This window comes from Triturus cristatus, chromosome 3_1, assembly GCF_964204655.1.
Source record: "Triturus cristatus chromosome 3_1, aTriCri1.1, whole genome shotgun sequence".
In the NCBI taxonomy this organism is placed as follows: domain Eukaryota; kingdom Metazoa; phylum Chordata; class Amphibia; order Caudata; family Salamandridae; genus Triturus; species Triturus cristatus.
The window spans coordinates 296,635,789-296,662,927 of record NC_140583.1 but is presented as its reverse complement, the minus strand read 5'-3'; the positions used below and the strand labels follow the sequence as shown (position 1 = coordinate 296,662,927).

Here is a 27,139-nt window from a genome sequence, read left to right as displayed (position 1 = left end):
TCTCCACTTTCACCTACCACACAGGAGGACGACTATGGGGATGAGGATGCGGACAAAGAGCAGGATATTCCACAAGACACTGACCCTTAGGAAAATTATGATAATGGAGCGGATACCAGACAACGACCCTGACCTGTATCATTCTAGACCAGAGGTCTTCAAACTTTTGGATGCCGAGACCCCCCTGTCAACATTTTGAGGCGTAAGGACCCCCTCCTGACAAAAATGTCTAAACCTGTTGACTAAATTGCGTGGGATGAAAATGTAAATGAGGTTATGTGATGCCGCGTATTTTGGGATAGCATTGCTTCATTATTTTGATATTTGTTACACACAGTAACGCTGAGGAAAGATTTCACCCAATCAGTACCCATTTATAACCAAAATACAGCAATTATCATCAGAAAGATTTCAAGTCAACCTTTGTGAAGGGCCTTCCACTATGCAGCAATACGTGCTGCCACATTAGAAGCTCACCTGGCCCTGACCGGAAGAAGCAGGGGTCCCTTAAAACCCTGGCGGTTTTGTGTAGAGTTAAGCCGTTTACCCATGCAGCTTTCCTCTCACCCCCTCCCTTCCATCCCTCTCTCCTCACCCCGGATCCCTCTCTCACTTTGCAGGTCATTTTCTTTCACCCCTTTTTACAACTTCTGAACTCTCCCCATTCAACCTCTCACTTCACCTTTAATCACCTCTTGCCATTCTGTCCTTTCACTGCCCTCATCTCTAACAGTCTCTCACATTTATCTCATGGCCTTTCTGGCCCTGTCCCCTCCCGTGCCCCTCAGCACATCTCATTCACCTCGTCTCTTCATTCAAATTTTTGTCTATTTGTATCTTACACCTCTCCAGTCCCCCCATTCCTCTTTCACATCTCCCCTTTGTTCTAACAGAAGCCCTCACCTTTGGATCACACTCACTTCTTGCGTGTCCACACTTCTCTTCGGCAATTCACATTTCTCCTCATCCCTGACCTCTTCAATCAAATTCTCTCACTCCCTTGCTGTCCTCTCTCATTTTGGGTGCGGATGCAAGTTCAGAATGGGATGAATGAATGTATGATTACTGATGGGCTTGTTTGAGTGAGTTGCATATTGAGTAGTGAGGGGGACAGGTGAGTGAAGTGTCACATGAGTGCAGGATGAGTAGTGTACTCGTGTGACTGCAGGTTGAGGTATAGTGTGAGCAGGACAAGTGCATTTTGAGTGCAGAGTGATCACTGTGAGTGCAAGGTGAGAGGGTGAATGGTGCAAGTGCATGGTGATCAGTGTGAGTGCATTGTGATCACTGTGAGTGCAAGGTGAGCGTGACAATAAAGGGCGAGAATGAGGAATGAGTTGTCTGAATGCAGGGTGCATTCCCAGACCGATGAAGTAACTCAGCATGTTATTGACGGGGCGTAGACTTTAAGATCTAAGTTAAACTATTGCGGCATTAATCGGGGATCGAGGGTGAAGGAAATAAATAATGTGCTGATCCTGCAACAAACTTCCAGTCCTATGGTTAGGGTTACCAGCAGATTATTTTGATGGCCCAGTCGGTACAAAAAAAAGCAGTCACCTAAAGCGGTATTTTCAGAGCTTATCTGTGCATACTTCCCTGGGCCGGCTTTAGTGCTGGTGGTGCCCTGTGCGACAATGTTTGTTGGTGCCCCCCCAATAACCACCCCACCACGGATTCTCTCACTAGCACCCTTTAACAGTGACCAAGTCTCCATAACCCCACACTCTCAGATGCATTGAATTAGTTATATAGAGCCACCCATACCAGTGTAGGGTGTCCGAGCACTTTGCATCACACACACATTACACAGAGACAATCAATCATAAGTGTGTAAATCAGTGTATAGGAAATGTTACATAAGCCAAAGGACAAAGTATAGGAGTCACATGTCATCCATACTGGTAGGCAGCATAGTTCAAGAGTGCTTGGTGTGGAGAAGCACAAACTCAGAGTCGAAAAAAAAACAGCATAGTTGGGAGTTTCCTTTAATAATAAGAATTGATTTCTAGCCAAATTAACCCTTTTTGCAACATTAATCAATGGTCTAATAATGTACTCTTTGTAGTGTGCATGCTGTTCTAGGATGAAAGTTAATAGCTCACTATCCTATATTAGGACTTTAAGTTATAAATTGCAAGTAACAAAAGGATGTCTCTTTTGAAAGCAGTAACCTGCTGATCTCTTCACATTATACGCACTCTGTAATCTACTTGGTACACGTTCTTTGCAGCAGGCATATTAACCCTCTGCACTAACTTCACCTAAGTCAAAACCTCAACTATACAAAATTCTGATCTCTCTCCAGGAAGATAATTAATCACACGAGTTATCTTGACATTTATGTGAGGCCTGGTAATTGCCGGGAAAGAAACCTGCAGCAGGTGCTTCAAAAGCACAATAAACTTTCACACACGGCGCCCCCAGAAAGCCAACTTTGTATTCCTTTCCATGAAATGCATTCTCACACTACGGCAGTGAATGTAAAATCCAAATGTAAGGAATAGGCACAGTGGGGACCCAGGGGGTACTGGAACCAGCAAAAAAACCTAAGCCTCTGTAACCAGTTTACAAAGGCATGTTAAAATGCAAATGGTCTTTAAAGACCTGTGAAAAAACACGGGGTGCCGGAGATAGGAATCCAGACACTGCCCAGCTGAGCCCCCAGCAGCTCAAGTTTCACTGCAGCAGCCCGGGCTGAGACACAGGAGGGGGGGGGGGGGGGTGAAGTGTGGGGGGATGCTGAAGCCCTTGGGCCTGGGCAGAAGTGTGACTGGGAAGGCGCGACCCCCTTTGCATCACTCCACGGCCCCCCTGGGGGTCGCGCCCCACAGTTTGAAGACCCCTGTTCTAGACCCTCCCCAGCTGATGACAACATTGGATACGTTCAGCTCATTAACAGAGCTGCTCAGTATCACAGGGTGGAGCTCCATAAAGAGGCTTTGGAAGAGGATTTCCTCTTTGAGACACCCACTTATTCCCAAAGATCTACTTACACTTTACCAATGCTAAAAGGCACATTAAAGCACACAGATGAGGTATTTAAAGACCAAGTTAGGGCAAGAATACTCCCACCCAGAGTAGACAAATATAAACCCGCTCCTACAGATCCTGCATATATCAAAGGTCAGTTGCCTTTGGACTCTCTTGTAGTCTCTAACGCTTGCAAGAGAGCTAACTCTCAAACCACAGGAGTAGTCCAATCTCATTGATGCCTCAGGTAAGAGAGTGGCTACACAGGCTGCAAATCATTGGTGTATTGCAAACGCTGAGCCTCTGCTAGCACACTATGATAGGGCACATTACGATGAGTTAGAAAACCTCATGCAGCACCTACCCGATCAGTACAAAGCAAAGGCTAATGACCTTATCCAGGAAGACAAACTCCACTAATTCTGCCATTAAATGTGCACTAGATGCAGCAGACACCGCAGCTCATGCAATAAATACTAGTGGGCTATTGCGCAGACACGCTTGGCTTAGGATTTCGGGATTTAAACAGGAGGTACAATCCTCCATACTTAACCAGCCCTTTGATAAGGAACATCTTTTTGGACCAGCTGTCGATACCTTTGGGGCAACTTGCTGGTGTGACGAGCAGTGTGCGACCTACTCTTCCACAATTTAAACAGCTGTCGATACCTCCCTGGAGAAAATGAAGGACACTGAGTTCGCAAAGTCTATGGGGGCTTTACAATTACCTACTAATAGGGGTTCCTTTCGCCACTCCTTTTACAGTGGTGGTTCAAAGACGGTGTCTACAGAAAATCCCTCCTCCTTTTACAAGGGTAACAACCAATCCCCTCTCTTCCAGAGGTTATTTTCGAAGAGGTTACAGAGGAAACAACAATAAGGGAAGAGTCAGAGGTAAACACACTTCTCCTGCCAACAGTGACTTCCTTCCACTACCCCCCAATCATTCCACTCCTTTCGGGGGACGTCTCTCCCATTTCCTACCTGTCTGGAACTCAAATCACCTCAGACAAGTGGGTACTACAAATTATCCAGTATGGTACTGCCTGGAGCTTACCAGCTCTCCTCCCCCCCCCCCCCCCCTCCAACTATTCTTCCAAGAAGACGTACAATGTCATCAGAACATCTCACCCTCTTAAAACAAAAGGTTCTCTCTCTCAGGCGATAGAATCAGTGCCATTACATCAAGGAACCGGAGTATACTCCCTGTATTTCTTAATTCACAAAAATGGATGGCTCTCGGGCCTATATTAGACCTCAGACAGCTAAACCTCTATATTCAGTCAGACCACCTGCAGATGGTCACACTTCAACAGGTGCTCCCACTGCTTCAGCAAGGCGACTTTCTATCCACTCTGGATTTAAAGGATGCCTATTTTCATATCCCCATTCCCCTCGCTCACAGAAAATCTCAGGTTCATTGTGGACGGACAACATTACCAATTCAAAGTTCTCCCATTCGGGCTAACTACAGCACCCAGAGTCTTCACCAAGTGTCTGGCAGTAGTCGCAGCTCATTTAAGACAACAACACATTCACGTCTTCCCTTACCTACACGACTGGCTAATGAAAGCCAGATCGTGACACAGCTGCCTACACCACACTCAGAAAACAGGTCAACTGCTTCAGGACTTGCGATTCACTGTAAACCTCACCAAGCCTCACCTCCAGGTATCCCGCACACAACCATATCTGGGAGTTACAATAGATACTTGCAAAGCTCTAGCATACCCCAACCTAGTCAGGATATGCAACATAAAAAATCTAATATTACAATTTCAGTCTCAACACTCATTACCAGCCCGAGTGTTTATGCAATTGATCAGAATGATTGCTTCTTGCATTCCAGTTGTTCCTTATGTAAGACTACAAATGTGTCCCCTACAGGAATGCTTAGCACGTCAGTGGAACCAGGCTCAAGGTCCGCTGACAGATCAAGTGTTGGTGGACGGCCGCACCCATCGCTCTCTGCAGTGGTGGAACATACAAACCTTTACCAAGGTGCAGCTATTTGTCGACCCGTATCCACAGATAGTGCTAACAGCAGACTCATCGCTCAATGATTGGGGAGCGCATCTTCAAAAACATACCATTCAGGGCATGTGGACTGCACAACAAAAACAACTCCACATAAACCACCTACAACTACTAGCAATTCTTCTTGCATTGAAAGCCTTTCAACTGCATCCAGTAGGCAAAGCGGTCTTAGTTTGTACAGACAACATGACAGCAATGTACTACATACAAAAACAGGCAGGGACACACACTTTACTGCTCTCTCGGCTAGCTCAAAGCAGCTGGAGATGGGCCATACCACATAAAATATATCTCCTTGCAAAACACCTCCCAGGAGTAAACAACCAGATTGCAGATCTGCTTAGTCATCAGCGACAAATGCAAAAACAACAATTGATGGACAGAATGCGGAACAATGTCATACATTCACCCCAGTACAGAGATCTGGGCCTAAGTCCATCGTTTTTTTGCTCACCATGCCATTCCAGTTTGAACCCAGCCATATGCAAATCAGTCTTGACCCTGTGCCTCATGGGAACAGTCCAGCCCGAACTGCCAAGCCAGGTCCTCCCTGGACTGGAACAAGCATCCTAGGACCTGTTTCGGGGTTTCACCCCTCTTCAGCCATGATAGCTTGAATCCAGTGGCATGGAGAGCACAGGACTCGCGTCTGAGCATACCCGTCCCACTCGGGGTGACAAATGCAAAAACAATTGATGGACCGAATGCAGAACAATGTCATACATTCACCCCAGTACAGAGATCTGGGCCTAAATCCATCGTTTTTTTGCTCACCGTGCCATTCCAGTTTGAACCCAGCCATATGCAAATCAGTCTTGACCCTGTGCCCCATGGGAACAGTCCAGCCCGAACTGCCAGACCAGGTCCTCCCTGGACTGGAACTAGCATCTTAGGACTGGTTTTGGGTTTCACCCCTCTTCAGCCAGGATAGCTTGATTCCAGTTGGATGGAGAGCATGGGACAATCCTGCTGCTGTGCTGACTACTGCAGAATGTACAAAAGGATTGGATGCGCTAAAACAGATTGATACAATCGGCCATGTTTTCTCTTCCTAGAGAGCGGACCTACTCTTGATGCAGGATGGACAAGTTCTCCAGCCAAATTCCAAGTCGCTTGCACACGTTGATATTGAGCAGTGCTAGCAAGACTCCTTTTGCTTTACTGAGGAGGTCCCAGAAGTCATCCCGGCTGCCTGGAGTTCACTCCAGGGACCATAGCTTCATGATAAGTGACTTGCTGCATATGGCCGTGTTTCTACCCTTCATCTTGAAATTTGCTCCATAGTTGTTGCAAGTTCCTAGCAGTGCTGAAACAGATGACTGGTTGCACACTCATTTAAAAGTTTGGGAGCCTATTTGGAGCATCCCCTCTAAGCCACTATGTACTACATAAACTTCCTGGAGCTCAGGGCAGTCAGGCTGGCCCTACAATGGTTCCTTATGTTTGGGAGGGCAACGGAGTTGCAGATTGAACAAACATGCAAGGAGAGGTGAAGTTGATTAATGTGTCTAAGAAAACCCACCAACTTTGGGACTTAGCGGTTCACTTTAATGATCTGCTTTCAATCCAGCCTCTACTGGTATGCGCTTCTCAGTACAGAATTAGTAGGCCTTGCATTGAAACATGGTTTGTTTTCTCATAGGTTCTTGAGGAGAGCCTTTGAAGGTTTAGAAAACAGCAAAAAAAAGTTGACTTCGGAAAAATCATATAAAATAATTTTGTGTTTTCTAAGACAAAAATTGTGGAGGATTCCTAGCTAAAGAACTGTTTCTAGGAAGGAACCTTCCTTTTCTTAAGAGCATAGATACGTTTCTCGTCTAAGGAAGCCGTTTTCTGCTTACAAAAAAATTGCCTTTTCAGATCTTTTTCTTTACTAATCAATGTTATTACTTTTTTAAGCGCTTAAAAGATTTTAAGTAAGGCAGCATTCTCTTGCCTGCAAGCTTAAAATGGCTCTGGAAACAAACGCAAGTGATATTGGTGGCGCTCCTGAGCTACAAAATGGTTAGTCATTTAGGCATGCCCAGTCCTAGTCGATCAGTGGACTATGGTGTCCACTACAGAGATCATTGTTTGTCACCATGATCACAGGTTAAAATCCCTATGGGTCGACTCAGCCTTTCAGATGTTGATAAAGTGAGACCCAGGCTCGTTCGTGCTTCTTGCCTTAAACTGCACACTCAGGGCAGCAGTGGGCATGGCAGACACTGGAAGATCAAAATTACTTTAATAACTCCAATCCTAGAATTTTTGGGAAAGTTATAAACTCCCCAAGTGTTTATTAGGAAAGGCTGAAAAGTAGTAATTTTGAATTGCAGAAAGTACTGCTCTGAGGGCTCAGCTCAGGGCAAAAAACTACTAGGAATACCCAGTACCAGTGATTTGGATATCAAGAAACCTCAATTTTCCTTAACAATAAGGCCTTTCTTGTCGTGAATGTGTACGCTACAAATAGGCCTGTTAAACAGCCACTGCATTCACAGTGATGCTTAGTTGTCTTTACATTCCCCTCAAACCATTCTTGCTGCCCAAGGTTCTTGCATTTTGTGAGATCAATCTTTTCATTCCCAGTTTTTGAGCTAGTACAATTAAACAGTCTTGTTCCCTAAATATGTTCTAGCTATTGCTTAAAAGAAGTCAAAGCCTAAGCAGATATTTTATGGTGGGGTTGCCACCAAATTTGTTTGTAGACATTCACAGCAAAATTGATTTTATCCTATTTTTCCATTTGCTCTCTGAAAGCTAGTTGAATCCTTCTAGGTAAACCTTTGACTCTTCAGTAAGGGCAAAGCAGCCACTTCAACTCCATGTAAATATTCCTATTTATGAGGTATAAAACTAGAAGCCATTTTGCAAGACATTACAGATTGATTGTTGTCATAGCGTATCTTCATTTCTTTGATAGAACTTAACTAGATTTCCTTCACTTTTCTTTTGCGATCTGCTTACTATTCTGTTCAGTGATGACATCAATGAAAATATCCTAAATGGAGAGTAAATTTCTTTGAGATCCTTCCTTAGCCCACTTGAAACTCCCCTTTTCTGAGTTTAAGGTTGTTGACCCTTCAGTTTACCTGTTATGTTTTCTCCTATTCAGATGGGCCACCTGTGTTACATTTCATAGAGTTTTGTTGTCTGAAAATATGTTGAAATCCCTCAAATGTTGCTGGGGGTATTCAGTCGTCATAAATTCAGTGAATAGTCCAATGATGTAATAGGGTTACATGTGAATACAGTTTTCTTCTGTGTTGTAAAATCTCCTTTTTCTTTGCAGATACTGCGAGAGCCGACGAAGGGTGTTGTTGTTGCACGTGCATGAAGGCTATGAAAAAGACCTATGGGAATATATCGAGGACTGAAAGCCGAACATTCTCCCTGCATAAAAACAAAAATCATAATTGAACTCTTGACAACTTTTATCATCTAGAGTGCTCATGCAATTAAAAGCAAAGAAACAATAACACAAACAAAAGGCGCCACACAGGGCCCTCAAGCCCAGTCTCCCATCGCTGGTCTCTGCTCCCGCCATTCGGGTTTGTTAATGGAAAGTTTAAGTAAATTATATTGTAATAAAAAACAAAAAAGGTAGCTAAAGAATTGTACAACAGTATTCTGGGCGGCCAATGGGAATCTAGAGGAAGCACTAAAATCAAATGAAAACCCTACAAGATAAACTTGTGACCTGCTGAAGCTTTCCCTCCTTGAAGCAGGAGCCTTCTCTTTTCAATGAATTTGCCCCTTGTAATCCAGGTGATTCTCGCCTAGGTTTTTTACACCACATTTCATTTGCGAACCTGCAATTTTGTTGTTGGTTCCTGCTCTACAGCCACATCCTTTTATTCCCTCTTCCCAGCCTGGTACATGAATGAAAGCTGCTTGACCCATGCGGTGTTCTTTGGAGGGGAAAGCAAAAGGGACAATGGGGTAAAAACAAAAAACTTTGTATATGACTTTTAAACAAACAAGATTAAAAAAGAAAAAGGAGAGCAGTATTTTTCAAGAATGTATATAGCGCATATGCATGGACAAAGAGCAAGTGTGGCACGTGTTCGCATAATGTTTCCTTACAAAAAAAAATATTTATTCTTTAAAAATCTTCATGATCATGTCTATTTGCTGTTCTGTTTTTCTCTTGTGCTATAGTATTAGGTGCTCTTCTGCTATGGCATTGGCTGACCATAGGTATATTGTCAAAAAAAGGAGTTGAAGTGAAAAGGCACCAAATGTCAGGACAGTTTGGTAAGTTACATTGTATATTTGAAGGCGACAGTTCGGTCTTCTCACAGTTAGGATTAGATGGAATCTTGAAGATTGTGCAGAATTGTATGGTATGGGACAGACAAAGCTTATCAAATTGGAAGGCAATGGGGATCAGGAGAGCATTATTTTAGTAAGGCACAGTTATTGGTAGGGAATACAGGTAGAAAGGCTTGTTTTAGCAAGTGGGCTGTGTGATATTGAAAAATGTATGCATTGAATGCTTGGCATAATTTGGCATGAAAGTTCAGCAATGGAGTTTTGGGAGCTTATCACCTATCCCCCTATGAAACAGACAGGCTGGGAACTGTTATGCAGGCAATAGGTTTGGAAGGAGGAGGCAAGTTTGCAGTAGCTGGTACTTATCTTACATTGTTGTGTAAACGAAAGAAAATTAGTTGACTTTGGCATGAAGATTCATTTTCTAAAGGCGGTTCTGTAAGTTGACAACCTGTAAAACATAGATTTGGAAACAGAGACTGCGGACTTGGACAACAATCTATGAATTAGGGGAGCTGGGCATCATAAGCACACACAAGGGGTGGACATTCAAAGTCCTATTAAAAAGGGGTAGTAACATGATTGCAGTGTAAAGCAACTGTAGCATGGCAGGATTTCCAAGAAAGTTTGTACTGCCAGGAATAATGTCCAAGAGACTGTTTAGTCTTGATTGCTGATGAATATTTTGAAAGTTGTAAATGTTACTGACTTGGCTATTTGAACTAAGACGGTCTAGTATGAATAGCAATGGATGAATATCTAAGACGCTACTTATGGTCAGGACTCAAAGGCAAAGCCACCACATTTTGAGTGATACATTTTCAAGTCACCAATTAAACCTTGGAAGATGCCCACAATAATTGTCCTAGGAAGGGGTTGGAATGACAGCCGGCATTATCAAGAATGAACATCTTACAGAAAGAGCTATTTCCTTGAAGTAAGAGCGTTTTGTCAGTAACTTAACAAGATATTTCATTATTGAATTTTTAAAAGAGCACTAATGCGTACTTCAATGGCTATGTGATTGTGTGCTGAGTATGAATATACAAGAGGTTCTTATTGTTGAATGAGGACTATCAATAGCTTTGATCCTATAACATATGTTGCTCTTTTGGTATTTGAACGTGTGACTGAGCTAAATTTTGAAGACACTGTGGGTGATAGCCACCCAATTGTGATGCGGCATGCCTTATTTTAAAGGGAAAAAATAACCAAAAGGCATTCTCCAGGTGTCAGACTGTAGCCAGAAAATCATGAGCAGTACAGCGTGCTGGTAGGTGACGATGATCGGCTCTGCGTATTCCATGCCGGAAGTGACTAGCGCTGTGCCTGTACATGCGCCACCCCAGCGTGCTGAAATCAGTTCTTTTCTTTCTGTACCATCTGGGCAGATTCAGAGAGAGCTACCTCAGTCCTTTTTCAAAGTAACTTTTTCGACTTTGTCAATTCTTTTTTGAGCTACACTCCCAGTATGCGTTACGGGTGTCCCCTAAAAAAACGGTGGGGTTTAAACTCTGTAGATCCTGTCTCAGACCAATATCTGTGACAGACCCCCACCTAGTTTGCTTGTGTTTCCTTGGTGGGACACGGCTGCCCAGACCTTCCCAGACTGTGGAGCAGTAAACCACAAGGCGGTCTGGGAGTCTTCCCTGAGGCTCCTGGTCACACAACACCCTTTGGATCTGTACCTGGATCCGAATTAACTACAGTTGCACATCCATATTCTTCCTTGGCTCCACAAACCCCATACTCCTACCCAACTCCAATGTGGATCCGGACCAGTGCTGTTTTTTCGGTGCCGACCGGACAAAGAACCTCTGGTGCGGTGATAGCCACTCTCTTTAGTGACAGGCCCTATGGGGCAGATCTGAGAATCTTTAAGGTTATTCCAACCACCCTCAAACAGCCCTTGGCAAGAACTGGTATGAGGAAATGGTAGATGCCAATGATCTGGACACTGGCCTAGTCTTTCCTCCCAGTGTGGCTACTGAGGAAGGATCTATATTTTCCATGGTGGTGAGGGGGGCAACAGAAGTCCTGGCCCCTGGTCTGCCCTCTTAGATAGGTGAGACTAACATCTTGACATAGAAAGCCCACACTGATGCCAAGCCCTGTACATGCGATCCTGTGCACAGGACCATTGTCTGCCTCTATTGCCAAGCTCCCCCCCCCCCCTCCCCCCCCTCCCCAGAGAGCGTGATTGTCCAGCCCTTCACCTCCAAGGTTAACCCAGTGCATTCTCTACCACACCACTGATAAAGGGAATCCAAGAAGCTGGACACCTTGAGTGAGCAAGAGGGTTTTCTCTTCCACCTTCATTGCAGTGTGGTCCATCATTACTGCATGCCTCTTGGGCCGGTATTCCCACACAGTTTGTGAGTTGTTTGCATCCTGTCTCAGGCTATTTCTGATGGCAGGGACGCAGCAAAGTTCACAATACACTGCGTAATGAACACGACAGACTCCCTAGGTAGAGCATGCTTCATTTGTGGCACTCCGGCAGCATTTCTGGCTTAGGTTAGCTGGTGTTTTTTTGGGAGGTTTTCAAGGCATCCCTAATGCACATTCCCGTCAGTGGCACTAGCCTATTCAGCAATAGGGCAGACTTGGCACTCAAACACTTTAAGGACAGCATGGCCACCACATGGTGGTCGTACTCTCCATGGCCCCACGTCAGCCCCATTCTGCCTTTTTTTCCTTACATGGCTACGGTAGGGGCTGCCAGCTTTTTGCAGCTAGCAGACTCCCCAGTCCTTTCGTGGCCACAGACGCTCTTGCCACAAGCCTCATGGGATACAAGGCAAGGGTTTCCCAGTCCACCACTCAACCGCACCCTCCAAACCCCTCTAATATGCCCTCTCCCAATCATAAGTAGCTGGTAGGCAGCAAGATCTAGCACCACCTGCCCCGATATTTGTCTATCACCACAGATAACTGTGTGCCCCAAGTTGTTCACCTGGGTTGCATCTTTCCATTCACAGGAGCCCTGAGCTCCGCCACCATCTTTATATCAACTGACGGAGGACCACCTCTCCCTCTGGTGTTAGGAAATACAGGCTCTTCTGGCCAAAGGAGCTATTGAGAGGGTGACTACATCAGAAGTAGGTCATGCTTGCTATTCAGACTACATTCTGGTGCCGAAGGAGGACAGAGGCTTCCACCCAATGAAAGACCTATGCCTTCTCAACTTCCTGAAAAAGAAGAAATTCAAAATACTCACATTGGCTCATGCCCTGACAATCCTGGAGACTGGATAGTAGCGCTGGACTTGGAGGGCGCATATTTCTAAATACCGGTCTTGCCGGCCCACGCGCGTTGCTTCCGTTTTACGGTGAGCCAAGAGCACTTTCAGTTCGATGTACTCCCTTTTGGCCTTAACAGCTCCCTTCGGATGTTAACAAAAGTGATGGCAGTGGTTGCAGCTCATCTTTGGAGGTCAGGGGTTTGTCAACTGGCTGTTGAAAGCGGGCACGCACCAGGCAGTCATCACCCATCTCCAGACTACGGCAGACCTTCTGCATTTCCTGGGGTTCACTTAAAAAGGTGCTGAAGTCACACTTGACGCCCTCTGAGGCACTCCCTTTCATCAGAGCTGTTTTGGACCCAGTGCATTTCCACTCATACCCTGCGGAGCTGCGAGTCCAGAATATTCGGGCTACGATTTGGATGTGTCAGCCACTGTATCGAATTTTGGTGAGACTGAGGCCGCTGGGTCTTATGACCTCCTGCAAACTGCTGGTAAACCATTCCCACTTTAATATGTGGGCTCAGCAGTGGGACCTGCAATCCAAGTGGTCGTGGCATCAGCGGAATCTCTGATCTGGTCCAGATATTGGAAGGAACTGCAAAATACCTGCAGTGGTAGCTGATTGCCACCACTGGGTCAGCGGCAGAACCCTCTCTCTACCCACCCAGATCTCTGTGGTAACAGGTGCATCACTTCTGGATTGGGGCAGCCTCTCTGGGAGAGGTGGAGATCAGAGGTCTCTGGCGGAGTCTCAGCTACACATCAAGTTTTTGGAGCTGAGAGCGATCCACCTGGCATTGAATGCCTTCTCACCCTCCAGCAAGGTGAAGTTGCTTTACGTGTTCACGTACAACACCACCACAATGTGGTATTGCAACAAACTGCGTGTGCGGTGTGGACCTTGTGTCAAGAGGCCTTGCTCCTTTGCACATGCCTGGAACGTCAGGACATTTTCCTGGTCATACAACACCTGGTGGGCTCTCTGAATGACGAGGCAAATAAACTCAGCTGTTGATGCCTAGCGGATCACGAATGGTGTCTTCATCCAGAGGTGGTGCAAGGTCTCTTCCACGACTAGAGAGAACCTTGTTTAGAGCTGTAGCTTGTTTATTAACCCCTTCGCTGCGCGCCGGCCGTCGCGAGCACTACCTCGGTAGTGCTGCGCACGTCCGTTGGCTGACACAGCCCCGCCCACCTAATAGAACGCCCGCAAAGGGATTAAGGAAAGAGAGCCACCAACAAGAACATGCAAAAAGTCAGCACTTCTGTGTTTTGGAGTTTTCAAGGTGGCTTTCCCTCGGAGACTTATTTCGTCTTGATTGGGGCTTAGGACTCTTGTACACATTCCAGTCTGTACCACTCCTGCCCTGAGTTCTGAAGATCATTGGACGGACCAGGCCCAAGTCATCCTTGTGGCCCAGATTGGCCTCGGAAAGTATGTTATCCTGAACTCCTGAAAATGAGCATCGGTTTTCAGGTCAGGCGGCCCCTTCAGGATGATCTACGCGCGCAGTAAAAGGGCGGAGTTGTGAACCGAACCTGCAACCATTCTGCCTTGCCATGTGTTTGGATTTACGTTACGTTTTTGATCTCCCCTCGGAGGTCTGTGACGTTATACTGGCAACTGCAGCAGCAAAGACTGCGTGCACCAGCCGTTGGGACCAGTTTGTGGCTTGGTGTGCAAATAATCATGTTGATCCTTTTTCGGCATCTTTGTCCAAGGTATTGTTTGTTTTACCTTTAATCCAGCAAGGCTTTGCTTTGGGCACAGTTAAAGTGATCTTTCGGCCATTTCGGCTTTCTTACGATTGCCGGATCAGCCCTCCTAGCTCAAGTTGCCTGTTGTAAATCATTTTCTGAAAGGACTTTAACACGTTTCCACGTAAACCCTTCATTATACCCCAATGGGGCCTTAACTTGGTTTTTAACCTTTTTGATGCGTTCACCCTTTGAGCCCAAGCATAGCTGCCCTCTGTCTCTTCACAATGAAAACAGTCTTCCTGGTGACCATTACTTCTGCCAGAAGCGTCAACAAGCTTCAGGTTCTCTCTGTACACCCTCCATATACCAGCTTCTTCCCAGACCAATTAGTTCTCTGCACTAGTCTCTTTTCAGCCAACGATGGTGACTTCTTTGTACGCTGACCAAAGCATCACGCTGCAAAACTTCTTAACTCAGCCTTACCCCTCTAAGGAGAAATAGTCCATCAACTAGTCTAGGGTTTTTGGAATCGCCTAGGCAAAAAAAAGGAAACCAAGTGCAGAAACTGACCATCTCCAGATGGGTTATGCTCTGCATTAAGATAATCTACCCACTACGCAAGAACCTACCCCTAATTGCTTGTGGGATCACTCTACTAGAGCCAATGCTATGACCACTGAGTTGCTGGAAACCTATCAGACTGCTACATAGGCTTCTCTGCACACACATTTCAAAATACTACTGCCTTTACAGTCAGATCTGTCATGACAGGCTTTTTGCCTGTTTAGTCCTCCAGGACTATTTGGTATGAACCAGTTTGCAGACCCACTTCTGGGGAGGTGTTGCTTCGGTATCTATTGTAAGACAAGTAATCTGCGCCTAGTAGTCTGTCAGATGAGCAAGTTACTTACCTTCAGTAACACCTTTATCAGGTAGGGGTTCATTATCGACCCTGCCAACCTCCCTGCTACTTCAACCGGTTCTCTTCTAACTAGATGACCCCTGTAGTTATTTAGTAACTGCACACTGGCCCATCACCCTTCTGATGTGGTGCTGTTTCTGGCACGTATTGTCAAGAAAAGTGATGTGTGTGCCACGGAGGCTCCTGTATAGGCACCATGCATGTCACTACCGGCGAGCACAAGTACTTCTCAAATTTTCCATATCCAGTCTGACGCCTGGGGAATATTCTAATGGAAGGAATCTGCGGCTAGATTGTCTCTACCGGATAAGCATTGCAGAAGGTAAGTAGCTTGTTCATTAAGAAAAAAAAGAGCCTGCAATTCAAACAATGCTGGTCTCCTCTTCTGCTTCCCTAGTGACTGGCAAATGTCAGCATGCAGAGGTAGGACCGGAAAGTACTTTATAACTGGTAAGCTTGTTCTTTAAACATTTTAGTGGAGCTACAGAACAAACATTCCGCTCTGAACCCAGACCTTATTAAAACACATTTCATTTTACAACCATTGGCAGGATGCAGGCATTGGCTAATTTCATCTTCGTCTTTATTGGATTTTTTTCATAAGTTCATAAACATTTCTTGGCATATGCAGGATCTCTGAAAACTAAACCTATACAAGTTTATTTCTTATGTATAAGTCTTATGCATGGAAAGGATGTCTGTGTTTGGCAAAATTCTTTGCTGTAAGCAAAGCTAATTTAATCGAACCAATAACTAGCAAAGTATGTCACAAAAAAAAACACCAATCCAGGTATGACTTTAAAAAAAAAATTGTCAATTTTATGCAAATTCTTTGACATGACAAAAAACTCTTCCATCATGCTCCAGAGCAAAAGTCACTGTTTATATTTTTCATACTGTATAATGATCCCAGAACATTGAATCACGACTAGACTAGCAGTTTCTTATGAGTTTTTTTTTTTATAGCTGAACACTGGAGGAAGTCGGTCTTCGATTTCTGTAATTATTTTCATAATAGATGCCTCTTCTGTTTTACGTCTCCCTTTTTCCTTCATCTTGTTTTCTCCCCTGGAGCATAGCTCAGCCATCACTGATTTGCTTGATGTTTCCTTCCACTTCTTACATTCAAAGAACTACTTTTTTTGCTTGTGTTCTGTACTCAATGGGGGGGCATGAGCTTATTGCTCTCTCTCCCCCTCTCTCCTCTGTGATGTTCTCCCTTCACACCCCTGCCTCATGTTCTTCGTGTTGCTCCTATTGCCTCTCTAGCTCATCAGCCACTATCTTTTCCTTTTACAACTTCTGCCCCACCCCCTGTTGTTCCTCTTCCTGTTCTCCTACCCCTCCCTGCTCACCATTTCCACTTGTTGGCAGAGTTTAGTTGCCCATCAACCTCTAACTTGTATATTGCTTTGCCCCTCCCTTTTGCTCTGGTTTTTAATATTTGATTCAACCTAAACTTCTCCATTGCTCCACTACACCACCCTACTTGGAATTCTTTTTCCATTGTTTTCGCTCCCTCACATCCCCCGTCCCACAACTATACTTTTATCATTGCCTGTTGCTGATATTTGCTTTACTTATGCTGGTTCGTGATAAAAGCATCAGGCATTGGTAAAGCCAGTAGTGGCTGGCACAAAGCGTTGGCAAAGCGAGATTTATTGTTTTTGCCAGTGCTTGTCATTGTAAGAAACAATCACCTAGTCTTCCCTGGCAACAATAGCTCTGCTATTGACAGCAGTTGTTCAGAGCTTCACAAATTAGAAACATGAAAGACATGTGGTCTTTGTGTATTTGTTTTTCCCCCTTTTTTGTACTTAATATGAACACTTTCTTGACACTGTTCTATGTCAGACTAAAATGAGATTGGAGGAAATGTAAAGCAGCCAGGAATCTTATCTTTTTTTCAAAAGGAAGAGAAACAGCGGTGTAAGATTTACATCCTCTGCTTCACTAGAGAAAGAAAGCAGAATTTCTACCAATAAGCTGTGCCAAATGACCACTCCTTTTTAGGTCTCGGGACCATCCGGTCGGCAGACCGGAAGTCCGGAGATTTAATGTCATTGAGAAGAGGGGCTTGCACCCACCCCTCTTCTGCCCTGTTCTCCATTGGCTGGCCTCTTAAATGCTGGCCAGCCACTGGAGAAGAGGTCCAGTCACTCCGTTGAAGCCCCGTCTTTTTCGGATCGGGGGGCGTGTTTTTTCGTTGCTTTTCGCAGGGTGTGTTTTTCTCTCCTCCAGCCAATGGCAAGAGGAGAGAAAAAGAAACACGCCCCCGAATCCGAAACCGAGGCTGCGTTTCTCCGAGGCAGTTCTTCTCTGCCTCGGAGAAAGGCGGTGGTGTCCCGGCGTTGCTCCCTTACCTTAAATTATGCTTGATGTGCCTGCACTGGACATCTCTATTTAAGCAGTTAAAAACAGCAGTGCCTGACTCTGCCTTTCATCATTCTGAGGTCACTGCCACGAGTGCCATTGGAAGTGGGCATTCACAGCACCCATCACTCAAGCACTTGCACCTCATTGGGTTTGTGCTGTCCAGTTGTCCGGTATCAGAGTGCGATGCTGGGTTTTAGCAGGCTGCAGTGTCTGGGCCGAGAGCGCAGGCAGCGCCCACACACACAGCAGAAGGCGCTGCGGAAGTCGCAGGTCTCTGCCTGACCCCTGAAGGCCGGCCGTGTTTACTTTGCAGTTACACAAAGTTGCTGTTTTCCTTCAAGTGGTGACTGGCTGTGAACAGCCCTCTCTGCGTGTTCAGCATCCATTCGTGCATGTTTTGGGGAGGCGGGCTGCGGGCTGGAGGCGTGGGCTGCGTGCTTGTTGCTGGCAGTCATGCAAGCTGTCGGTGTGAAGTTGTTAGGTGGCCGAGTGGGTTGGGGTGTGCTGGGGAGATCTGTTTGCACAGTACAGGCCGCGGTTGCCAATCCTGGTGGGCTGTCGTCCACATGAGGTTGAGGCTGCGGTAGTCTTGACTTGGGTGGGACTATATTTCCAAGGCAGTCCGGGCTGTTGATGAAAGAGTTAATGTAAAAGACGGCTCTTCGAATTAACGTTTACACGGACGCAGTGAAAACAGTCAATAGTGCCCTGTTTATGGAATAACGTCATATTACAAACGCTTAGTGGCACCGTACCATAAAACATAAGATGCGCATTACAGGGAACACTCCCACTGTAGCGCACAATGTGAACAGATTTGCTTCTCGGCACACTGCGGAAACGCTTACTATAACACCCTGTGTCTGTTGAGAGCGCTGGACCCGTCCTTGTGGTATTCAAGCCCTGCACTCATTAAACAAATGCGGTTCTCTTTATATTCACAACGAAGTGACATACAAATTGGGAAGAACCTGCCAGGACTCAAATATCTCACTTGAAACAGGCGCTCCACCGACTCAGCTATCTCGTCGGCGTAGCGTCAATGTCGCCATGCGTGCATGGTGTGTGCAGCGTCACAGCAAGCTCTCCGGGACACGGACTGAGTCCCCATATAACACTGACCCCTCAACAACCCCGTCGACACCTCCAGTCTGCGTTAACCATACGCTCGGCCTGCCGACCTTTGTTTTGTCCGAGGTCAGAGGTTAAAGATTAGAAGCTCCCCTATCCTTCTACTGTACCCGGCGCCAATAAAAGGACAAAAGCACAGCTCACACAGAGAACAAGCATTTACAATGCAACGGTCTCAGCATTGTTAAAGTTAGAGCTATTGGCATTGCTCATGACAATGCCGTTTCTTTAAATGTTTTAAAAACAAAAACATAAACAAAAATAATGTCATGAGCAATGCCAATAGCTCTAACTTTACCAATGCCGAGACCATTGCATTGTAAATGCTTGTTTTGTGTTGTAAGTTTCTCCACACTCTTGGTCAGTCTGATAGAGAAACCTTCCCACAGATTCCTGTTCCTTAATAATAGTCCTCCTAGGCTACAGGACTGATGAGGATAACTGTTTCCTCTGCAAGGACTCTCCAGTGCTTTCAGGTGGTGCAACGGGGCCTCTAGCTGCAACTTCATTTCAGGACATGATGACACAGGAGTATATTAGCTTCTAACCTGCACATTGCCTACGGCACCGGTTTTTTCCTGTACCTCATGCAACATGGTCAAGAGCGCTTTGTCTCACTGGCAAAATTATCTGCTTTCGACAACAACTAGGTCGACTGTCTCCTCAAAGGTCCTCTGTCTTCGACCTAGCACAGGTTTGAGGCCTTCCATCTATCTATGCAGGATCTTATCATCATGGCCCAACCACTCTGGGCTACTCCCTGCAGTCTCTTCAGCTTGTCTGTTCCTATGGATTTGCCAACTACGCCGCCTGGTGTCTGCAGGAAAACCCCACCATTTGCTCCCCACCACAATAGTGGCTCATAAATCCTAAAAGCAGAACCCAAATACATTTTCTACAGCCTTTCTGGATGGAAAGTCCAAGAAACTGCTTTGTGGCACAATATATTTGCCTCTGGCAACTCGATTTTATCCACAGCTAATGCCACCTTTCTTTAGGACCATACTATCTATGCTTTATGTGAACTGGCAGAACTCCTGGTCATCATCCTGCCAGAGCACATGAAGCCATTCGAAGACCTGTTGAGCGATGGAGTAGATGCATCCAAACAGACCGTGTCTCAATCTATGGGTGCAGAGGGAGGGTGGTGGTATTCCAGCTACATTTACAAGCATGCCCTTTGATGAAGACAGAATGACTATTTGGAGAGAGGGAAGATTATTCTTAAAACATTTAAAAAAACAGCAGGGTGACAACCAGGGCCTGACCTCAGCTACACAACAATTCCACAAACAAGTGCCATGGTTACTCTAAGTCTGTGCAGGCCTGACAATGGACCTATGAGCAAGTGCGGACACCTCCGCAGATGTATCTCTCCTTTTAAGGCAGAAATTAATTTAGAAGACTTGGGCAGAAGCAGATCTAATATCCACCATCCGATCACTAATAGGTGATCACAATGGACTTGCAGGGTCATTCTGGTCAGCTGAGCCTACACCTTTCATATCCTAGCCACTGTATATCCTTCCATTCCCTTCCTTTGGAGTATGCTGGCTTTATCACATTTTAGTTTTGAATTACAGAACCTCTTTGCCTTAGTGAGAAAAGGGGATATAAAAAGCGGTCCCTGTAGAGGAAAAGGGCACCGGATTCTATTACCTTTATTTCTTGGTTCCCAAAGGAAAGAGGCCTTGGGCCTGTTCTCAACATGTCACTATGGATATGTCTTTTGAACCTGTTCCTTTGGCAAGACTTATTCAAAATGCTTTCTGTGAGTTAGGCTCTATTGTCCTTAAATTCTGAGAGATTGGTTGAACACCTAATTCAATCTTTTAAGTGCTAAGTGCCCACTGGCACCGCTTGAGCTTAAAGGTGGAGTCCCAACATCATTTTGCATTACTCCCGTTTAGATTGACAACAGCCCTGCGCATCTTTGCAAAGCTGCCGGCGGCATGGCAGCTTTGTTGCTGTGGGCAAAAGTCCATGTATATCCATACGTCGACAACTGGCGGAATGCCGAGTACCCATCGCTGGTCAATAAACATCTGACAGTGACTCTTTTTCACAACCTGGGCTTTAACATAGATGTTCAAAAGTCCCACATCACTCCCACAGAAAGTATGACTTTTTTTTGAGTAGTGCTAAACACACTGATTAGGAAAATATCCTCTCCTTAGAGGATCACTGATTTGTAGGACATGGTTCTGCAGTGTCTTATAAAAGCTCAGATCAGAGTCCTGTAGGTAGTGTACATACTAATCCTAAAGGTCTCCCACGTCTTATTGTTGCCTCACTTCAGATGTTGGATGAGTCACTGAGCACTGTCTGAAGAGATAATGGTTACAACATCAAGGGAGCCTCTAAGCTTGGATACAGATCTTCCAGTCTGTGATTCAACACCTCAACTGGTGGATGGATGCCTCCACCGTCCTGAACTGTCACCCTTTCTACCCTCCTTGAGTTCAGCCTACTGAATTCACAGATCCATCCTCACTTGGCTACAGTGGTTCTCTCAGTGACAGAACAGCACACCGCATCTAGTCTGTCAGACTAGCACCTGGACATTAATGTGCTCTAGCTCTGGGTGGTCCGTATTACCCTAAAAGACTTTGTCTCATCTATTTCCGGTGCCACTGTCTAAATTCTGTCTGACAAGCTCACCCCAGGCAAATATATAAAAAGACCGATACTTGGAAGCGATTCACGTGTGGAATTTGGGACAATAACTGAGAATCATCCTAGTTGTGGAATACTTAGCAGGCTCCTATAATGTGAAAGTGTTTGCTCTCTTGCCTCACTGGAAGAACAGTGGGAGCTACACCCTAAGGTGACAAAGGCTATTTTCTCCAGTTTGGAGTTTGTACAGGGGTCTCTTTGCCGAGACCCAGAACAGTTTTGTACCATTTGTTTTTCTGCTAGGTGGTGTCCTACTGGATGACGTCAGGTCTTGTTGGTTTTATGGTTGTTTGAATGCGTTTCCACCATTACCACTCATATCCATGGTAGCATTGAAAGTGCAGAAGGGATATAGTGCTGCTGATTCTGAATACTCCAGACTGGATGAGAAGGTTTGCTAAGTGGATATGTTGATACTCTGAATTCGACCACCTCGTCGTCATCTGCACAGTGCGGACATGCTCTCGCAGCTGCATAGTTAGGTCCTCCGCCCAAATCCCCAGATGGTGCATTCCTGGAGATTGAGCCATGCAGCTAAAGTAGACTCAACTCGGGGCATGTAGTATCGTACTTGACAAGACCTAGTGGGAGATCAGCTTTTTGTGAGTGTCATTGAAGTGAAGAAGGGCCAGGCAGTGAATTTTACATTGTCATCTTCCATATGAAAACCTGCTATGACATATCAAAGTAAGAACTTCTAGAACGCGTTTTTATGCATTGTCCCAGGGCCATGACTGCTTGCCCGCTGTTTCCAGAGTTTTCAAAATCGTTGCATACGCTTGTGCAGCACTACTGCTCCACATATCTGCCACACAATTATGGGAACTTTGTCCAAGCGGTGTTTCACAATTTCCTTGCTGAAATTGTTCTGTTCAGTCCCGCCTTGGAGCTGCTGCTTTTGAACTCACTATATGAGGAAGCTGCAGAGGGTCTGTCCTTGAGAGTACAGATACTTACCTTTTGGTAACAATATGTTTGTGGCATGTGTAGCTGTAGATAACACATGTTGTACATAATTCTGCCCTCTATTGTCTGGCTTGTACGTGTGTAATTTGAAGTCAAGTATGCTGACCACCTATTGGTAATTTGCATGGACCTATGCTCCATTGTTAGCTTGTTTTTTCCACCAATCGGGTTTGAATGTGCATCCACTGAACTCCAGTTCAACTCACTTGGCTGTCCAGCACCGGTACCTCCCAGTTCTTTCCTCCCAATCCGCTTGACTCAATCTTCTGCAGCTTCTTCTTATCACTTGACTACATCATCCAAGTTTCTTTGAGTGCCCCCCTTGGGGTACTCTCCACTTTTCGGGGCCTTCTCCTCCCCTTCTTTCACTGAGAATGCAGATTGTGTAATGGAAAGAACCTCTTTCTGGTACTGTCCACAGTGCCATTTGTAATACCCCTGGTCTTAACATCGATTCTGAAACTCTTGTCTCTCCCCAGAGCACGATTAGGCTTCCTGCACTACCTACCTTGCCTTCAGATGCAAAAAGAGACTCTATTACCGTTTAGATCGGTGTCTAGCTTGATGCACTATGGTGCACAGTCAGGAAATTATACCCCTGATCTTCAGGGATCAAGGCATCGAGGAGGAACCAGTGACTTTGAGCAAACAGGCACTCTGCTTCAGCCCAGAACCAAGCTCACATTCCGACTCATAGAGCAGCTGTCCCTTGTTCAGCTTAAAATGTCGACTGCGAGTACCACATCCTCCACCTTTACATGCACTTCCCTTAAGAGGCTCGAGCGGCGAGCCCTGAAGTCCACGTCTAGACTTCCTACCTGCCACTGCCAGAAGGCCATGGTCGGCCTGGTAAAATTCATCAGAGCAGTGACTAAGCCAACCACCAGTGTCGAAACACCAGACCCAGCCCTTTGTGTTAACCGCACCATTGAAACTGGCACAGAATCCTTCTGCGACTCACAAGATTCCTTCATCTTTGAAGAACTCCTCAATGCACAATGTTGCAAAGCCTTAATCAGTGTCAAAATGTGGAACCTGAAGCCCCGTTGTTTGGGTAGGGTGTCCAGGAACAACCTATCCTGCTTCTACTTCCGGAGGACCTAGATGCCAAACAGCACCACATCCTCTGACAGGGAAAATTGTTACATGGCCACCTCCTAACAAATAGGGCTTTCTGTTCCATAAACTGAAATTCACCTTTGAGTAGGGACTTGCACAGGAACCCCCTGCTCCACATAAGTGCATGAAACATTGGTACAGGGGCACTAGCCCAGCACCACCTCGGTCACCTGCTCCACCTACACCATTGACTCAGTCTTACCAGAGGTATTCCTTTACCCTCTTACTAGGGGTTCGGGGAGGGTGAGATATAGTGCAGTGCTTACCCTTGATCCATATGAGCAACCCTTTGATCCAGGGACCGATTGGATGATGGAATGATTACATTGACCCACCTAGATACTCAGACCTCTACCCCACAAAACCATTGCCCCCTGATGCCACCTCTTACCACTTGTCATAAAGATCAGGAAGATAAATATTTGCTAGTTGACACACACTCCTCTACCCAACAGTCAGTTCAGTATCTCTGCATGCTTCAAGGCATGCTAAGAACAGTGCCTCATACTTGTAATTACCCTGTGAAAGCCAGAGTGGTAACCTCCAGGACTGATATAAAATAATACAAGGCTCCACTCACTGACCCACTGTATGTTCGGTGGAAACTACCACCTGATTCCCTGGTGGTACATACAGTGCAAAAATGCACTTATGCACAGGCAGTGCCCCTCCTCGGGATAGAAAGGTATAAAAATTGATGCAGAAACCGAGCACATTGCTGTCCAATCGGCAAGCTACAGGACAATTGCAAATTCTATTGGCCTACTCAAGTTATCGTGCTTATTGGTATGAGATAGAACTCCTCCTGCATCTCCTAGAGGAGTAAAGCAAGCCGGGATACAAGCTTGTCTCGGAAGGTAAACTCCTATCTAACACCACCATCCGCTGTGCCCTGTACACAACTGATATGTAGCACTGGGCAGTAACTCTAGTGTTCTGATTCTCGGACACGCCTGGCTGCGTGTCTCTGCTTTCAAACCAGAGGCACAAAAGTATATCCTAAACCTCCCCTTCACTGGGGAACATCTCATCACAACAACTACCTAGAACTACTGGCTGTCCAGCTAGCACTGTATGTGTTCAACACAAAGGTAGTCCTTATTTGTGCATGCGACATGATTGCCAAGTTCTATCCACAGAAGCAAGTTGGAGCTCTCGCCACAATTGACTGCATTAGCTTGGAGCATTTGTCGGTGTGTGATCCATCTCCAAGTCCATCTCCTAGCAAGAATGTCTGCCGGGAGTGCACCTGCACACAAACGGATGCTCACAAGGTATGTAACATTTTCCTTCTGCTAGATACATGATCTTCATCCCTGATGAGCTAGTGTTAATATTAAAAAGATTGTACGATATAGAAACGTGCGCTGCATTCTTCTATGTCAAAGCTCCCTCCGTTCTTCCCCACATGTCTTCACAATGAGCAGAAAGAAAATCAGGAACTGACAGAGTGCCATTTGGCAAGTCTGGAAATGGAGTTGCAATGCCCTACCTAGTGGAGAGTGATTGTTGGAAAAAGATTTTCTGGACCAACCTGGAAGGAGTAATCATGAGGATCAAGAACCCCCTTCCCAATGGGTAGAGCTCGCAAGATGTCTCATACTGAGGTTGAGCACCAATCTCTGGGGAGTTGGACAGCAAGCACTGAGGCTAGCCTGAAGAAGCACTGGCCTTTGGGTTTGGCGCATGGCCTGAGGCCTCTCAACCCCAAGGGACCCCTCTTCTCCAAGAAAACTTTCAGCAAAGGGCTCCGACTCTCTGCACCCACCAATGCTAGTTCAGCCAGAGTCCTTGGCAAGCCCATCGTCTAAAATTAAATCTACTCCGAAGAAGACTTCTAAACTAACTCCAAGGCCTGCTCACAAAAGTCTTGATGCTAACAGAATCAAGTGACCACCCACCCAATTAAACTCCCAGAGGTGCCTGCCGTTAGGCTGTATAAAGTATTCATACACATCTTGTTGCAGGGATTCTGCTTATGCGCAGAACTATGCACAGGAACCTAGGCCCTCAGTGAATTGCGGTGTACCAAAAACTCACCCCAGAACCCCCTATCCGGCCAGCATCAGTGTTCCATTCGTTATCCGTGGTTTAGCTCGGCGGTCCCAATGTATAGACAACCCAGAACAAGCGACTTAGTATATTTCTCAGGAATGGTGGCAATCAGAAACTCCTTTTCGTAATTATTCTCGTACCAGTCCACAACAGAATAAACAGAGACACGGGAAAAGTTTAAAGAGTTTATTTTATAAACCTCGTGTCCTAATATGCAGCAGTTTGGCTAACATTAGCAGACAAACAATTAAAATCAAAACCATCAGCATAGTTACAATACCATAGAAAATGAAAGGAGCAATCATACTAAAATGACAGTGGCTCTAGGCCACCTTCCTTTCTCTAACACACTAATAGTATTATTAGACTAATAAAAGGTCTCTAGGCTTGACGGGGGAACCCCATACCGTATAGATCAGCTCGGAGAATTGACAATACAGGATCAGCTATGCTCTGCTCCTAGGAACGCTCTTCTTCCGAATGTGTTGAAAAACGTGCAACACTGCAATATTAAAAGCATTCGACTGTCAGGTTTTTGCAGCTGCGTGCGTGTTATGGCTAAACTAGTGGACCGATCAACCTGAACTCAACAACATGCACCGTCTAGCGATCCAGTCTGTTTCTGTTACACTGTGTACAGACCAAGGTCGCTATTTACTGTTCAAGATGTTAACGGACAGTTCTCATGTGAAGCAAAGTCAAGTAAGCATTTCTCAATTCTAATAACATGTGACTACAGTGTTGTGTGCAAAAGCAGCAAAAGCGGCAAGATGGCTTTCTAACATTTAACGCGGTTATGCTAACTTAGCGTTGTACATAGGTAGATAACGATCATCACTACACCCCCCCATGATCGGACCACTAACCACTAGGGGCGCACTAGCAAGAACGCAGAGTTCAAGTTCTATAGAACGGAACCAAGGGCATGAACTAGAAGTCCACATAAGGGAAGTGAAAAAGTTCAAAAGAAAAAATCAATGAAAAAAGGTACAACGTAGAGAGGAGGAAAAAAAATACCCCAAAAAAATCAATGAAGGACTGAGGACCGAAAGGAAGTTTAAAAGTCAATCCATCAAAGTGTATGCACAATACGTTGCTACTGCTTCCAAGAGGAAATCATTGGAACGTTCCGCAAAAGTATCGGCCATCCAGTTCAGGACGGGGAAAGAACAGACATGTTCTTCAACCACCGGAGCCTCCAGCACCTGGCGAGGACAACCGGGGTGTACCTCAAGATAACTGTTCGTCAAGAAGTCAATCGCTGCAGTTCCGATGTCCCAATTACCAAGAACTCCATGCGCTGCAGCAGAGGCCATAATCCCGACCCCAGAACAATCCGACTCGTGGACCACTAAGGGGCTCATAAGCCGATCATAATCCGGATCAGGAGACACCGGGTTTGACAGACACAAATCCAGAGCCCATTGGAACGGACAATCTAGGCAATGAAAGACAGGCTGCACACAAGTAAAGTAGGCAAACCGGAAGGACAATCCATAGGCTACGCTCCGAGTCGCCAGTGGTAAGGCACCATAGAATTCAATCATCCGGTCACAAAGATGGTGCAGCCGGGACATGTTGTTGTGCATCCATAGCGCAAGGCACAGATCAACAATAGTATTCCAGCTACGAGGGCAAGAAGCAAAGGCAGACCTCCGAAGACACTGGAAAAAATAGAA

General features: G+C 45.7%; 1 protein-coding gene across 4 annotated transcripts in view; it reads left to right on the top strand.

The window, feature by feature from the left end:
* ARIH1 (ariadne RBR E3 ubiquitin protein ligase 1) overlaps nucleotides 1–9,118 on the top strand; it is a 557,709-nt gene extending 548,591 nt beyond the window's left edge. For all 4 annotated transcript variants that reach the window (XM_085643928.1, XM_085643926.1, XM_085643927.1 and 1 more), the window contains exon 14: nucleotides 8,285–9,118. In XM_085643928.1, the coding sequence (XP_085500054.1) occupies nucleotides 8,285–8,369 (85 nt within the window). In that variant the 3' untranslated portion in view covers nucleotides 8,370–9,118. The remainder of the gene's footprint in view (nucleotides 1–8,284) is intronic.
* The last annotated feature ends 18,021 nt before the right edge of the window (nucleotides 9,119–27,139 follow it).